At 33.1% G+C, this 16,583-nt stretch overlaps 1 protein-coding gene and 1 pseudogene across 6 annotated transcripts in view; both read right to left on the bottom strand.

The window, feature by feature from the left end:
* Positions 1–6,843, bottom strand: part of LOC145266951 (E3 ubiquitin-protein ligase KCMF1-like) — a 139,889-nt gene extending 133,046 nt beyond the window's left edge. For 3 of the 6 annotated variants that reach the window (XM_080122770.1, XM_080122772.1, XM_080122769.1), the window contains exon 1: positions 6,572–6,843. In XM_080122770.1, the coding sequence (XP_079978896.1) occupies positions 6,572–6,587 (16 nt within the window). In that variant the 5' untranslated portion in view covers positions 6,588–6,843. The remainder of the gene's footprint in view (positions 1–6,571) is intronic. The other 3 variants (XM_080122773.1, XM_080122774.1, XM_080122771.1) reach the window with 2 other exon arrangements.
* Positions 4,384–4,560, bottom strand: LOC145267330 (U2 spliceosomal RNA; annotated as a pseudogene).
* Positions 6,844–16,583: the final 9,740 nt, after the last annotated feature.

The raw sequence follows: 16,583 nt of genomic DNA, 5'->3' as shown, positions 1-16,583 counted from the left end.
TGAATAACGGATTGGTTGGTTGGTTGGTTGTTTTTGTTTTATGGCATATCAACCCTTTTCAGGGTATTTAAGGCCAAATCCAGTGATTTTGAAGAAAAATTTTTGGTGCTAATGCAGAGAGTAATCCGCGCTATTTTTTTAAAATCGTATTTCCACGTTTAAACTTGTTTTTTTTATTCAATTGTAAGGTTAACGTACAGAATAAGTACAAAACACCCTCCCTCCCCATGTTAAGAATGGCTTTTTAAATAACATTATTTTAGCATGGATCACTCTCTGCATGAGTACCAAATTTTTTAATATATATATTTTTTAAGTCGGTTTCTATTTAACCCATAGTTGGGACCCTAACAGGTAATACCACTCCGGGTCAGAGTGGACCTGGAAGCAATGACAATTAAAGGGTGGTTCCACACTCCCCAAAGTCCACAAGCTGGGGCCTCACCATCGGATATACTTTAAGGTCATATTCAAGACCTTGAATAGTGGAAGAAGACCACTAAACAATTGAGACAAATACATGCCCTCCCAATATAAAGTATTGAAAAATTTTCTATATGAAATGAAAATAGCATTTGGTGAAGAAAAAAATGGAGATAAAATGAAGATGGAGTTATTTAAAGTCTGAAAAAAAAAAAAAAAAAAAAAAAAATTATAAAACTAATACACTTATGTTTATAGTCACCAACTCCCAAATATGTAAATATATGTATGTTTATTATTTAACTAGGGGAGGGGGCTTGCTTGGTAGTAAAATACGGTTAAATATAAATTTTGTATTTATTAGTCAATTCTCTTGATTATTATATTGTATCTAATATATAATACTGATTTCAAAAAATAAAAAAAACTTGGGTGCCATCAGCCAGAATCGAAACCAAAACATTTAGTGCGCCAACCAGGTTCCTACTGTTTGAGATATCGACAGACATAAGAAATTTTTTTTAAAAGTAAACCATTGCAAGGTATGAATGAATTTGGGCATGCGCAAAAGTAATAGAAATGTTTGCAAGTTGAAATGAACATTTTGTAATTCAACTTGCCGACATATTTCTGTACATGTTATTGATCCAGCCAAACAAAGATTTTACTCGTCATAAATCATCCTTGGTGTATAATTTACTATTTCCTGTTAATTACAGTGTTATGTGACCAGCAGTTTAGTTTACGAGCTTATCGGTTGAATATTTACGTACCTGTTATACAGAAAAATCAAATGGAATATATAGTTTAAAATTAAAAGGGGTTTACATACGTAAGATTTATAGATTCTTTGATAAATATTTTGCTTTAAAACACTTAGATCTACAGAAAAATTAGTGTGAAACTGGTGCTATTTAAACCAAATAGGAAACAATAGTTTAAGATAAATTAAAACTAATGTAGATATTAAAAAAAATTGGTTTATTATCTATATTTGAAGAAAGATAAATGGGGTTGTATTCCTATAAACAGATTCGAAAAAGTTGTCAAAAAACAAAAACAAATATATAACAAATGTTATCAAAGGCAAGATAAGTTAATTTTTAACCTAACTGGATAATTGTGTTTTTATTTAATGTAAAATGTTTATTCAGCTCGAAAAACATCCAGTGACCCAGTGTTTACCGACGTATCGGAAAATTCAAAATGGCGCCGAACTCTAAGTGAACACGGTAAGTTTGGGAAAATAATTTAAAAATAAAAAAAACCTACCAAATACTGTTAAAACGCCACCGAATATATGTCAGCGTATGTCACTGTAGCATATTGAGCTAGTTTCTAACAGTATTTTGTATATTTTTTATTTTTAACTCATTTTCCCAAACTTATCGTGTTCGGCAGAGTTCGGCGCCATTTTGAATTTTCAAACACACATCGGTAAACACTGTTTGTCGAGCTGAGTAAACATGTTACATAAAATAAAAACACTAAAAAAAATATATCCAGTTAGGTAGAAAAGTAACTTATCTTGCCTTTGATAACATTCGTTATATATTTGTTTTTGTTGACAACTTTTTTGAATCTATGTGTACAGTAAAACAAACCCAGACAAATTCATGCTGCTTAAAAATAGATTGAGCTGGGTTCGTAGTAAAATACACTCCACAAAAACTTTATACCTATGTTAGGTTAGATAGAACATCAGCAAAGTGCTTGATTAAGAAATTTTCAAAAGTAAGAGCATAATATTTATATATGAATCACAGAAAATGAAAACATCGGTACCGTCAGTTTCAAATCCAAAATAAAGAGGACTAATATCTGGCCGCATACGTATGTCGGACTCTCTTTAGTCGTCTGTTTGGATTTGAAACCCACCGTACCAGTACCACCGATCGTTTTCTGGTCTTTTTTTAACACACGCATATATATATATATATATATTATATATATATGTGTGTGTGCGTGTGTGTGTGCGTGTATGTGTCTATAGGTTTCTTAACCAAAATACAGTTTAAAATAACGATAAATACAGACATTTATCGATCATATCTTGCATAAATATTTTTTCATAAAGTTGCTTATTTAATAAACTAATTTCATAAATAGTTTAAGATAAATAAACATGCAAATCTAAGAAATTTGAGACATGTTCTTACTATAAAACTATTGGTTCATAAAAAAAAAAAGAAAAAAATACGAAAACATTTGTCTTACGGAAAAAAATACAAACTACAAACATTTACATATTTCGTATATATATATATATATATATATAATAGAACATAGTTTAAAATAAATCATGTAAGAATGTGTAAATGATATTTTATTTACATATTAAAACACGGAATTTATGTTTTACTAAAAATAAAAAAATAAAACTTTAATATACCTGTTCAAAAAGAAAAAAAAAAAAAAGAAAAAAAAGCGTATTATTTCATGACAATAAAGGGTACTAGTGCAGAGAGTGATCCGTGCCGAAATATTACGTTATTTAAAAAGCCATTCTTAACATGGGCAGGGGAGGGTGTTTTGTACCTATTCTATACTTCAACCTTACAATTGAATTAAAAAAAAAAAAAAAAAAAAAACTTCAATTAACTTGGAAATACGATTAAAAAAATAGCGCGGATCCACTCTCTGGACTAGCACCCAATAAAGATAAAAAAAAATATATTTGTATACTATTTTACAAATGCAATTTTAAGAAATTGAAAATACACTATTAAAATAACCACGTAGGTATTAAAAAGAAAAGGGGGTTATCATAAATAGCAAATACAAGATGAAATAAACTTTAAATGTACTTACGCAGAGAAAGGTACCGTGCAATTTTTTTTTTTTTTTTTTTTTTTTTTTTTTTTTTTTAAATATTTTCAAGTTTTACAATATCTTGTTTAATGTTTAAGTGAAAACAGAATAGTTACAAAACACTCTCCCCATGTTAAGAATGGATTTCTAAATATTTTAGCATGATATTTTCTCTGCACAAGTGCTAAAAACGTTAATATATAGGTAATTATGTAAGTATATTATTTATATAAATTATAAAATACTTTTTGGCCTTCAAAAAGCAACATATTCTTTATAAAAAATAACCGGAGGAGCGCGGAGCAACTAACTATTTATGTATAACAAAAATAAACCAAATAAAGGGCATAGTTAAATAATAATGTAAAAAAAAAAAAAAAAAAATCAATTATATTTTAATAAAATGGTTTTAGTAAAACTTTTAGCCTTCAAGTACAATGGTAAAAAAAAAAATCTCTTCACTACAAAGAAAAAACTTTAGGCATTTATATATATGTGTGTGTGTGTGTGTGTGTGTGTGTGTGTGCAATTTATATATTTATATTCTCAGACAATGTTAGCATTAAAAAACTGGGTACTTATGCACCTTTGTTACCGTGCTGAAATAACATTTAGAAAGCCATTCTTAACACGGGGAGGGGAAAGTGTTTTTAACCATTCTCTACTTTCACTTAAAGTAATAAAAAAAATATCGTAAAAGTTGAATTTAACTTGAAAATACTATAAAAAAAAAAAGCGTGGTAACAAAAGTGCACAAGCACCAAAATTGGGGTTTGGCCTGAAAACAAATCAACTATATAAAATTACTCCTAAATTTATCTATTAAAAAAAAAAAAAAAAGGTATTAGATTTTTTTTAAAGTTAAAAATATTTAGATAAAAAAAAAAGTGTCGTTTCTATATTTTATGAATTCAATATTAGTTTTTTTTTTCTTTCTTTTAAGTTTTTTGGCCTTAATAAAAAATCATGTGTATAAAATTAAATCCCAAAATAAGTCATTTAGCTTTCATTTAGCTATAATTATAAAGCACATAGAAGGCACAAAAAATATACAATATATATTATATATATATAAAAGTAATTTCTATATTTATATTGCTCTTATTTACTTCCCTCCCCACGAGAGGAGAGTTAGACACAAGGTCGGTTTTTTAATAGGAAAGGGGGTGGTTTCCAGTTCCAAAAAGTGGCACTATGGATAGGAACAAAAATAAAAGTTGCATCAATCTAGAAGGATTTCTACTCTACTGATCGAGGCCAGAAAAGGCGAAGAGCAGCAGAACAGATACTACACTTTGCTCTAAACCAAAAGGCCAAGATTGTTATAAAAGACAATGTTAGTATATCAAAAAGTGTTTTACGCCTTCAAATAAAAACTCTCCACTATAACCAAAGAAAAATATTTAGATATTAATAGGATGTTATATAAATATAAACCAAATAGAAAATAGTTTAACGATGACTTGAAAGACAAAGGATACCCCCTGTATGGGGCAGCTACGTATGTAATTGTGAGGCAAGGGTTGCGCAATCTACAACCACACCTCTCCTGAATCGACACTGCTTGAATCCATTGGCAAGAAGTTCAGGACGACTGGAAACAATGCCGAGATAAGCGGAGAGAGCACATTACAGCAACAGCACCTGCAAGTCCCAACTGGTCACCCATTTAGTACTGGCCAGGTTCACCGTTGCTTAACTTCGGTGATCCAGCGAGAACCACTAACCAGTGTGTCAAATTACAAATTAAGGTACTAGTGCACTGCACTACTGCACTTATTGATCCGTGTTGAAATAACATTCAAAAAGCCATTCTTAACATGGGAATGAGAGGGTGTTTTGTAACTATTCTAATATCATAACCTTACATTTTATAATTGAATTAAAACCATAAAACTTTAATTAAACTTGGAAATACGATTTAAAAAAAATAGCACGGATCAGTAAGTGCCCCTAAATTAAAACAGTTTATGATAAATGAAAATACATATATTAGTTTCTATTTTATGAAAAACGTCTGTTTTGGGTCTTCCCAAATAAATATTAAGGTATTAAAGAAAAAAAAAAAAAGAAAAAGGAAGTTATTTTTTAATTATAAACCAAATAGAAAATATAAATGGTTAAAGATTTAACAAAAATGTGTATTTACGTTAGTGTAATTTCTACATTATATTTTTTTTATTAAAAAAAAAAGAAAAAAAAAACAATCTAAGTATAAAAAGTCTGTCTTGGCCTTCAAATAAACAGTGAACTCTTCTCTTCACTATAACTAAAGAAAAATAAACTATTTAGGTATTAAAAAAGGGATTATTATATCATAATAAAACAAATAGAAGATATACTAAATAGTTTATGATAAATATTATATATATATATATATATATATATATATATATATATATATAAGTACTCTTAGTATAAAGAGTCTGTTTTGGCCTTCAAATAAAACAGTAAATCAACTTACTCTTCACTATAATAAAAAAAAAAACTTAGATATTAAAAAGGTTATTATATAATTATAAACCAAGTATAAATTACATTAAATAGTTTATGATAAATAATGCGTATATATAAGTGATTTCTATATTATTTATATTTTTATAAAGACAATATTGGTATAAAAAGTGTTTTGGACTTCAAATAAAACAGTAAAATAACAATCCATAACCAAAGAAAAAAAAATATTTAGGTATTAAAAAGGGGGTTGTTATACAATTATAACCCAAATAGAAGACATTAAATAGTTTATGATAAATAAAAATGCGTATATATAAGTGATTTCTATATTATTTATATTTTTATACAGACAATGTCAGTATAAAAATACTGTTTTGGCTTTCATACAGCAAAAAGCAATCAACCCTATAAAATTTAGGTGAGTAAAAACGGGGTTAATTTAGTTATGAAGCGAATAGATATGATTGTTTCTGATAATAAAACATAGACGTAAGTAAAGGGAATTTGTTAATTATTTTTATACTTTAACAAAAATGTTTTTTTTTTTAAGTAATAAAAATGTTGGTATTAGAAATAAAAATGATATGATAGACGAGAAAAGAGACTACTTTTCCATTACTTCCGGGATGTGCGTCGATTTCACAAAAAAATAAGGGTTCAAAAATATCAGGGGATCAAAGATAAACGATTATTATTAATTTTAGAAACATTTACGAGACGAAAATCAGCCAGGAGAGGCGTTAAAAACAAACAAACAAACCAAAAACCGCTGCGCACATTGTATTATTATAAAACAACATTTTTTTTTAGCAAAAGGAAAGAAGAAAAAAAAACAAAAAAAAACGAAGCCATCTTGAAAAATTTTACGATATGAACTCACCCTCATGGCGAGACATTATAGCTGAACGGACCGCGAGGGTGGCGAGTAAATATTCCGAAAATATGAACTGATATGGAAGATTATACTCATGTATAGCAAATTCCGTCTTTCTGCTGTAATTATGACTTCGTATTTTTTTACAGGTACGTCTGTTTCAAAATTCCTAAAAGGAATTTTGTCAAAGTCGAGGCCATGGTGACGTCACAGGAATATCTCGTCTTGTTGTGACTTCAAGCCTCACAGACGTATTTTCGAAAAAAAAACAAAAAAAACAATAATAATAAAAATAAGATATTTCGAACTAATAAGTATTTTTTAACTTATATATATTCGATTAGATTAATTACAAATATTTAGTGGAAATTAAAAAAAAATCTTAAAAGATTTTTTTTTATCCGGAAATTTTTGAACTGTTCGAATAGTTACGGACTAACACGATTACTGCTGCTGATTATTATTTAGCAGCAAATGAAGTACTCCACTTCCTGTTTTTCGCTTAAAAATCTAGCAGACTTTTTGTAATTAATTTATATATTTTATTTATATTTCTTTAATGTGATTATTTATAGATAATCTATGTTAATTTTTGAAAATAAGTTATAAAAAAAATAAATAATAAAAAGATATTTTTATCCGTACTGTTAAATCGCAGCAAATGCTAGACGTCATTTCCGGTTTCTGCTTAAATATGTAGCAGGCTTTTCTAATTAATTGATATATTTTACATATATCTCTTCGACGCAATGAATTATAGATAATATATGTTAATTTTTGAAAATAAGTATTTAAAAAAAAAATATAGCGTTTTTATCTGAACTGTCCAAGTAAGTACAGACGCGTATGATTACTGCAGTTTGTCTGCAGCAGCAAATTATAAACGTCACTTCCGGTTTCTACATAAACATCTAATATATTGACTATTCTATTTTCAAAGTTACAAAAATAATTAATATATTTAACTTATATCTCCTCAATGTTATTATTTAGTAATGATAATGTATGTTACACTTTTTGAAAATAAGTGAAAAAAATCAACGTTTTTCATCCGGACTATTCAAACAGGTAGAAACGAATAAACGAGTCGCGAACTCTGTAAAACAGACCTGTTCACCGAAAAATTACGTCATGCATGCACGTAGTAAGCAAGTAATAATATCTGTTGAACAAACTGTCGATAATAAATGAGAGCTTTAATAGAAGTATAGCAAACTTTTTGGGTATTTTTTTTATCTTATGTCCACCTTCACAATTTTCTTTCGAATGACAACTTTTATAGGTTTTATTGCTGAATACGAAAATCGCATTGAAATTTTGCGGAAATAAGTAGTTATTCAGATATAAAAAGTTGCATTATGCATTATATTCTTTGGCGGCCATCTTTTTATGCGTGTGCAGTGTCAATCAAAGATAAGTAGATTTGTTTATGGCGCGCGCGAACGCGCGTAAAAAAGATGGCCGCCAAAGATTACAATGCATAATGCAACTTTTTATATCTTGATAACTACTTATGTCTGCTAAATTTCTATGCGATTTTCGTATTCAGCATAGTCTATATAAAAGTCGTCATGTAAGAGAAAGTTGTGGAGGTGGACCTAATCTGAAAATTTACCACTTTTTAAAATGCATTAAAAAAGTGAAAAGTAAAGTACACCATTCATACTGAAACTGGAAGTTATTGAATATTAATTTAAAAAAAAAAAAAGGTACTTGTACAGTTTAATCAAGACCTTAAAAAATGTGGGTTTGTATTACTGTACACATAGATTCGAAAAAGTTGTCAACAAAAACAAATATATAACAAATAAATGTTATCAAAGGCAAGATAAGTTACTTTTCTACCAAACTGGATATATTTTTCGTGTTTTTATTCAATGTAACATATTTATTCAGCTCGAAAACCATACAGTGTTTACCGATGTATTGGAAAATACAAGATGGCATCTGATTCTCTCTTTAACACGGTAAGTTTAGGAAAAGGTGTTATAAATAAAAAACTATACAAAATACTATTAAAAACCCGCCGAATATATGTCAACCTATGTCACGGTAACATATATTGAGCGAGTTTTTAACAGTATTTTATCTGGGTTTTTATTTATAACACCTTTTCCCAAACTTACCGTGTTAAAGAGAGAATCAGATGCCATTTTGAATTTTCCAATACATCGCTAAACACTGTATGCTTTTCGAGCTGAATAAACATGTTACATTGAATAAAAACACGAAAAATATATCCAGTTTGGTAGAAAAGTAACTTATCTTGCTTTTGATAACATTTATTTGTTATGTATTTGTTTTTTGACAACTTTTTCGAATCTATGTGTACAGTAATACAAACCCAAAAATGTAAATCTCGAAAAAAGGTTATATTGTACGTATCCGTTTTAAACTGAAGATCTCCGGAAAAAAATTGCACTTAATTTGATCGAGTAGTTTTTTTTTTTTTTTTTTTTTTTTTTTTTACAGCCGAAAAACACGTTTTTTTTTGAGAGCGCTTGAAGGCAGTCATCTTGGATTTCTTCTTAATTTTTGTTTGGAGTTTAGAAACGTCACGGGGAGATAACTCCAGTTAAAGCGCCGACACTCCCTCCCCATCTTTGATACTAGCTTTTCTTCCTAAAAATCGAACCTTTTGCTCGGTATCATAAAAAATTGTTTTTTTTTTCGCTGTAAAAAAACAAAACTACTTGATGAAATTAAGTGAAATTTTTTTTCGGAGGACTTCATTCCATAACGGATACATACTTTTTTTTTTTCGATATTTTCATTTTTTAATGCCTTGATTAAACTGTACAAGTACCAAAAAATAAATAAATAAATAAAAAAACAAGAACTATTTTTTAAAAGTTGTTTTTTTTTTGTGTTGAAATTAAATAAAGATCGCATTGTCTCATGAATTTTAAAGACTAAATTTCGTTTATTATTTTCATTATGAAAAATTATTTTTTCACATATTTTAATAAAAAAAAATAAAAATACAATATGTTACGCTTGAAAAAATAACCATGAAATTTTTAACAGGCTTAGCTGTGCACTTAACTAGCTTCATTGTGCTAGCGAAAGAAGGGGTGCCCCTCCCTCTTTTTGCGGAGAGACAAAATTATGTGTGTTTAACCCCATGCTAGTCAGCCAAAAAAAGAGAAAGAGAACTGTAAGAATGGGATTTTAGAATTGCACGCATGTGGGACTCTCTTCCATTTTTCTACTTTCCAACTGACTACAATATGGCCGTCTTCAAGTCCAATGCAAACAAGTTTTAGATGAGCCGTTCCCCTTAACTAATCCAATTTACCAAATTTTCACTACTAACGATTACTACAAGATTTTCCCATTGAATACTTTACACTCATTAACCTTTACCCTCGAGTGGCCTCCAGACCTTGATAAGTAGTGACTCCTTTAAAAAAATCAAAAAAAAATCGAGCTATTTCGGTATATCAACAAAACTAGCAGTATCCTATTCTTAAATGCTACACAATTACTAGATCAAAGAATTCTAAAGAGAAATTACCAAACTCATGTCTACATGTAGTGCGTATTCGAAACGTCTTGTTTATTTGCTTAGGTAACTTATTACTAACTACTCTGACGTCAGCAGATAGATGAGACTTTTTGTACAGGCCTGCTTTACGGAGGTGTGAACGAGTACGATTACTACTGTTTGTTTGCTGCAGCAAATAAAATAATGTACGTCACTTCCGGTGTGCGCATAAACATATAATAAACTAGTTCTAGAGAACTACACTATATCCTACACACGTAAACGACAAAACTCTTGGAAAGTTTTTTTTTTTTAATTTATTATTACTATTATTTAAACTGTTTAAAATGCAAAAAAAGGTCAAATTTTACAGTAGGGCAATCTCCACAATTATTAAAAAAAATAGAAGACTTTGAAGATTTTCGACTATGCTGAATTAGAAAACCTTATTTAAATTTTGCAGAGACAAGTAGTTTCTGAGATATAAACACCTGTATTATGTGCTGTAATTCACTGGCCGCCATGTTTTTACGCGCGTGTGATAAACAAATCTACTTCTCTGCGACCGACACTGCCACCTAGCGGAAACAAATCCACGTTTTTTTTTTTTTCCTCAACCGAGAAATTAGTAATGTGCATGCGTGTAAAACGAAACAATTACAACTATTTTGCACTTCCTTAAGTAATTTCATGTTAAGAATGGCTTTCGGAATAAACACCCCAACCTCGCCATGTTAAGGACGGCTTTGGGAATAGACACCCCCAAGCTCCCCATGTTAAGAACAGCTTTCGGAATAGACCCCGCCAACCTCTCTATTTTAAGAACGTCTTTCTGAATAAACACTTCATTTTGGATGCAGGGTCGGAGTGAAAAAATATTTGCCCCAAATTTAACTGTGATATTCGTTGTCAGCATACCCACCCGCAAATACTATATAAAAAAATTGGGGGTTGGTGACAGAGTTAGTTGCAGAGAAGTAGATTTGTCTATCGCACGTGCGTACAACGATGGCGGTCAGTGAATTACAGTGCATAATACAAGTCTTTATATCTCGATGACTACTCGTCTTTGCAAAATTTAAAGGAGATTTTCTTATTCAGCATAGTCGATAACCCAGAAAAGTCATCATTTTAAAGAAAATTTTGGAGGTGGAACTAATGTAAAAATTTACCCCCCCCCCTGAATATTCATAATTATTTAGACTTTCTTTAATCAAAGTCCCCCCCCCCCGATGCTTGGGCGAGCATGTCAGACTAAAATCAAACATCATATGAAACGTATCCAATAGAATAATATTCCCCAACACTTTTCTCATTTACTATTAAGATTGATACTTGTACATTTTAATCAAGGCATTAAAAAATGAAAATATGAAAAAAAAAAATTAAGTTGTACACACCCATATGGAATGAAGTTCTCTGAAAAAAATTTCACTTAATTTCATCAAGTATTTTTTTTTTTTTTTTTTACAGCGAAAACGTTATGATACCGAGCAAAAGGTTTGATTTTTAGGAAGAAAAGCTGGTATCAAAGATGGGGGAGAGGGGGGGTCGGCTCTTTAAACTGAGTTATCTCCCCGTAGTGTGTTAAAAAAATTCCCAGATGTCTACCTTCAACGCGCTGTCATGAAAACATTTTTTTCCACTGCAAAAAAAACAAAACAAAACAAAAAACTACTTGATCAAATTAAATTAAATTTTTTTTGGATATCTTCAGTCCAAAATGGATACGTACGATATAACCTTTTGCCGATATTTTCGATGTCTTGATTAAACTGTACAAATGCTTTAAGATTTATTGAAGAAGAAAAAAGTATTTTAGGAATATTCTGTATGAGATACGCTTTTTTTTTTTTTGATATTACATTTAAGTCTGACAGGCCCGTAGCAAGTGTTGGGGGTGCGCGAGCCTTTTCTAGTCTTACACAAAAACACGCGTTCACATCTCAAGCTATATTACTTGTCATATACATACGCGCGCACAAACGTACGCGCGCACGTCCACACACTTACATATATCCACGTTCGCGTATATATACTCACATTCACGTGTGCATACACACACACGCTAACGTACACACATGTACTCACATACGCGCACACGTACGCACACATGGGAAACGTCACTTCACCTTTCAAAGGAAATCCACACATGCGCAAAAGACCACCGGAAACAATTATAAAAGCAAGAGCAATAAGCAGCTTCTTTCTTTTCGGACCAGCTCTCGAGCTGAGAGGTTCAATGAACCAGCTGCCTCCCTTTCGAGAGGCGCGCGCCTGCGCATGTCACGTCCCCTTTTACTGTATGTGGGGCAAAAAGTTAACAGACAGTACATACACTTTATACGCTTTCTCTCTCCATGAACTGGATTGACATTCTCACTCTTTCTCTTTCTATATATACAACTTGTCCCTGAGAATACCTTCGCGTAGTTGACTGCTAACATGGCGCGCAGTTTAACTGATGTCAATCCTCTATCCTTTTCTTTGTCTACACGCTGGACTATCATTCCCATTTTACACTACATTACTCACTTCTCTTCCCACGCGCGAACAAACGATAGTGACCCAAACGTGAATTGAACACACATTTCCTTTCTCCTTCTATACTACCAGTCCTGCAGCAAACGATGGTTACACCCGCGCGGACATGAACACATGTTATATCTAAAACATTCATTCTTTCAACAGTAAATAAACGACATGTTTATTTTATCCAGCAATTGAGTTTTTGTTTCCTTCATTCCATTCGTTTCATTATTTTCTTTTGTGGCGAGTTAGGGTATTTATATATCTTAGTTCTCTACAGGGGACTTTGTTTAAGCAAAACCTTCTTTGACTTATTTTGAGGTACTTATGTAGAGAATGAACTTAATTTTCAGTGTATGTTGCGTGGAATATTTTGGCAGCCTACGTAAATCGCTGGAATATACCGAGTGCTGATCAAATTTTCAAACGGCAGAAAAAAAGGGGAAAAAAATCATGTTAGAAAACATTAAAAAAAAAGTGTAAATACCACCACCACCACCACCACCACCACCACCACCACCACCATCATCATCATCATCATCATCATCATCATCATCATCATCACCACAACAACCACCACCACCACCACCATCATCATCATCATCATCATCATCATCATCATCATCTAATTAATAACAACAAATTACTTTCCTCGCGAATTACTTTCCTCATGGGACTTTTAAGTAAGGCGAACTTCGCCAGTTAAAACACCAACCTTAAAATAAGGTCATTATTTTCACACACTAATCTTATTAATTCCACGAAGGACTTTCATCTAACATTCTAATCATAATGACTTTGCAAGAACTTTCACTGATTGGACCTTTGCTCATTCATCTTATTGTTTTTATCAAAAAATAAATGTGGTTCATTTTCAACCAGAAATAGGTGTCATTTTGTTTTATTCCTTTTTTTTTTTTAAAATTTTGTTTGGGGCAAAGAGATTTAATTTCACTTAAACTTCTTTTCCCCTACCAAGCTTCTTTCTTAGAACTGCACGCCTGTAGAACTCTGTTCCGTCTGCCTGCTTCCCACCTGACTACAACTTGGATGTCTTTAAGTCCAACGTTAACAAATTCCTAATGAACCGCCCTCTTAAGTAAACACTTCATTAAATCTCCACACTAACGTACTGTACTTGCAATAACCCTTATCCCTGAGTGGCTTCCGGGCCTTGATAAGTGGTGACCACCGTGTAAAAAAAAAAAAAAAATTGGTGACACCTAACCATGAAATGAAACACGCACTTCCTTCTACAACCCTACAGTTCCACATCACGCTATTTTCCCATTTAAACTGGGACTGCAGATGTTCATCTACACTGACTCCTTGCCTACGCAAAGAACAGAGACAGGCAATTTAAAGGCTTTCAAATCATTTTTTGGATTAAATCAAGCGAAACAAGAACATGGAACTGTCACATTCAGAAATATCTCCAGCCATCCTATCATTAAACATCCCGGTATTTAACCCAGCCAACATCTAATCCTGGTTCATCCAAATCCAAGCTTTATTCGATGTGAAGTGGATAACGTTGCAAAGGACACGATACACTTACCTAGTCGAGAAATTACCTTCCGACATCGTAGAGGAGGTAATAGATTTACTCGAAACTATACCAGAAGAAAACCCTTACGGCTGGCTGAAGGAAGCAATTCTAAAACGAACTGGCTTATCGAACGAGTCGATGCTACGTAACCTCTTTACACTCCATTGCAGTTGTTACGTCACATGCGCACCCTTTTGGAAGATAACAAGATGTCGGAGAACCTCATGAGGAGTTTGTGGCTGGATAAACTACCAGCATCAACAGTGCAAATCCTCGCACCAATGGCAGAAGGAACAGAGCCTGACAAACTGGCGAAAATAGTAGACCGGATTCACGAGAACTTCAGGGCACACCGAGTAAACTCGCTACAACAACAGCTGACGCAACGAAGAGACAGAAGAGTAAGCCAAGTTAAAAGCAACGGTCAAGAAGCTGTCCAAACAAATACAGGATTTACTGGAGGCAGATCGCCAGCACTCACATCACAACAGGTCGCCCTATAGACGAAGGAGTACCAACAGAAATCAAAACGTGGAATGCGACAGAGTGGATAAACACTGTTCTACCATAGTAAATTCGGCAGTAACACGCGATGCTTTACCGACCCTTGTTCTTTCAGTAACAGAACGAAACAGGGAAACGAGGATTCCAGCCAGTAAAGACAACAACTGTCACTGGACCCTCTGGGTCATCTATTCTATATCTGTGACAGTACCCACAGATATAATTTTCTAATAGACACTGGCACCGAAATAAGTGTAATCCCACTGCTGATCAGCCAGAAGATTACAACCCAATCTTATCACTTGCAAGCAGCCAACGGTACCAAGATATCCACATTCGGGGATAAATCACTGACCATCAACATCGGCTTGAGATGAACTTTCATGTGGATTTTTATCATAGCCGACGTAACAATGCCCATAATAGGAGCGGATTTCCTGACAAAATTCAACTTGTCTGTCGACATGACCAACCACACATTAACAGACAATTAGTGGTCAGAGGAGTCTCCACTCGATACCAGTCAACAGGTATCAGCTCAGCCCTACCTGAGGACCCATCTATCCGTCGATTCCTCCAAAAATATCCGCAGCTGTCTCAGCCATTCAGGGACATGGACACGGCCAAGCATAGTGCTTTATCAGAAGTCTTTGTCTAACGCAAAGCAACAAAACTGTCAGTGATTTATCCCCGAATGTGGATATCTTGGTACCGTTGGCTGCTTGCAAGTGATAAGATTGGGTTGTAATCTTCTGGCTGATCAGCAGTGGGATTACACTTATTTCGGTGCCAGTGTCTATTAGAAAATTATATCTGTGGGTGCTGTCACAGATATAGAATAGATGACCCAGAGGGTCCAGTGATGGCAGAGGTTCGCTAGTCACAAGTTGAGTCGAGTAGAGTTTGTTGTTCACAATACGAGATACACATCGACATTCTCTATTCGTACGTCTTAAACGCTTCTCCCACTCCTCCCAGCGACTCGCCTTTTATAATGTTTCGGGCACACCCAATTTGCATATACCACACAAGACTGCTTGAGATCTATGCGTGACTGGAGGCTTTAAAAGACAACAGCTGCCATCTTGGCCTCTTTTTTTTTTTTCTTTTTCTGTCTTTCAGCCTGCTGCCGAGACAGATTCTTGTCCACTTCTGAGGTAGCTCCTCTCTATGTCTATCACAAGTGCTAAACACTACATTAAAATGACTGGACAACCAGTCCACGCCACCCCCAGATGTTTAAAACCGGATAAATACCGAATAGCTAAGGAAGAATTTCAGCAGATGCTACAACAGGGAATTATCCGACCCTCAAAAAGTGCATGGTCTTCTCCCTTACACATGATGCAGAAATCGGACAATACATCCTGGCGCCCATGCGGCGATTTCAGAAGACTAAATGCACAAACTGCACCGGGCAGATGCCCTATTCCTCACATCCGCAATTTTGCGATTGGATTACAGAACGCGACAACGTTTTTGAAGTTGGATCTAGTGAAGGCGTACTACCAAGTTCCCGTAGCAGAGGAGGATATCCAAGAAACATCCATGATCACACCATTTGGACTTTACGAATTCACTCTTATGCCCGTCAGACTTCTAAATACTAGTCAAACTTTCCAATGTTTAATAGACAAGGTTTTCAGAGGATTGTCATTCATATTTGCATACGTGGATGACATTCTGATTGCTAGTAAAAACCTTGACGAACATAAACAGCACCTGAATCAAGCCTTGCAGAGATTATCTCACTACGGCCTAAAAGTAAACGTTGAAAAATGCATCTTCAGCCAATCAAAAGTCAACTTCCTCGACACACGATTGACAAGGACGGAATATCACCATTACCCAAAAAAGTGAGTGATGTTGCTAATTTTCCACAGCCCACATCTGTTCGACAAGTCCATCGATTTATTGGGATAATCAACTATTACAGGCGATTCTTACCC

This window comes from Euprymna scolopes, chromosome 42 (genome assembly GCF_053919585.1).
Source record: "Euprymna scolopes isolate OS-2025 chromosome 42, ASM5391958v1, whole genome shotgun sequence".
In the NCBI taxonomy this organism is placed as follows: Eukaryota; Metazoa; Mollusca; class Cephalopoda; order Sepiida; family Sepiolidae; genus Euprymna; species Euprymna scolopes.
The sequence above is the reverse complement of the archived record's forward strand: the minus strand, read 5'-3'. Positions and strand labels throughout refer to the sequence as shown.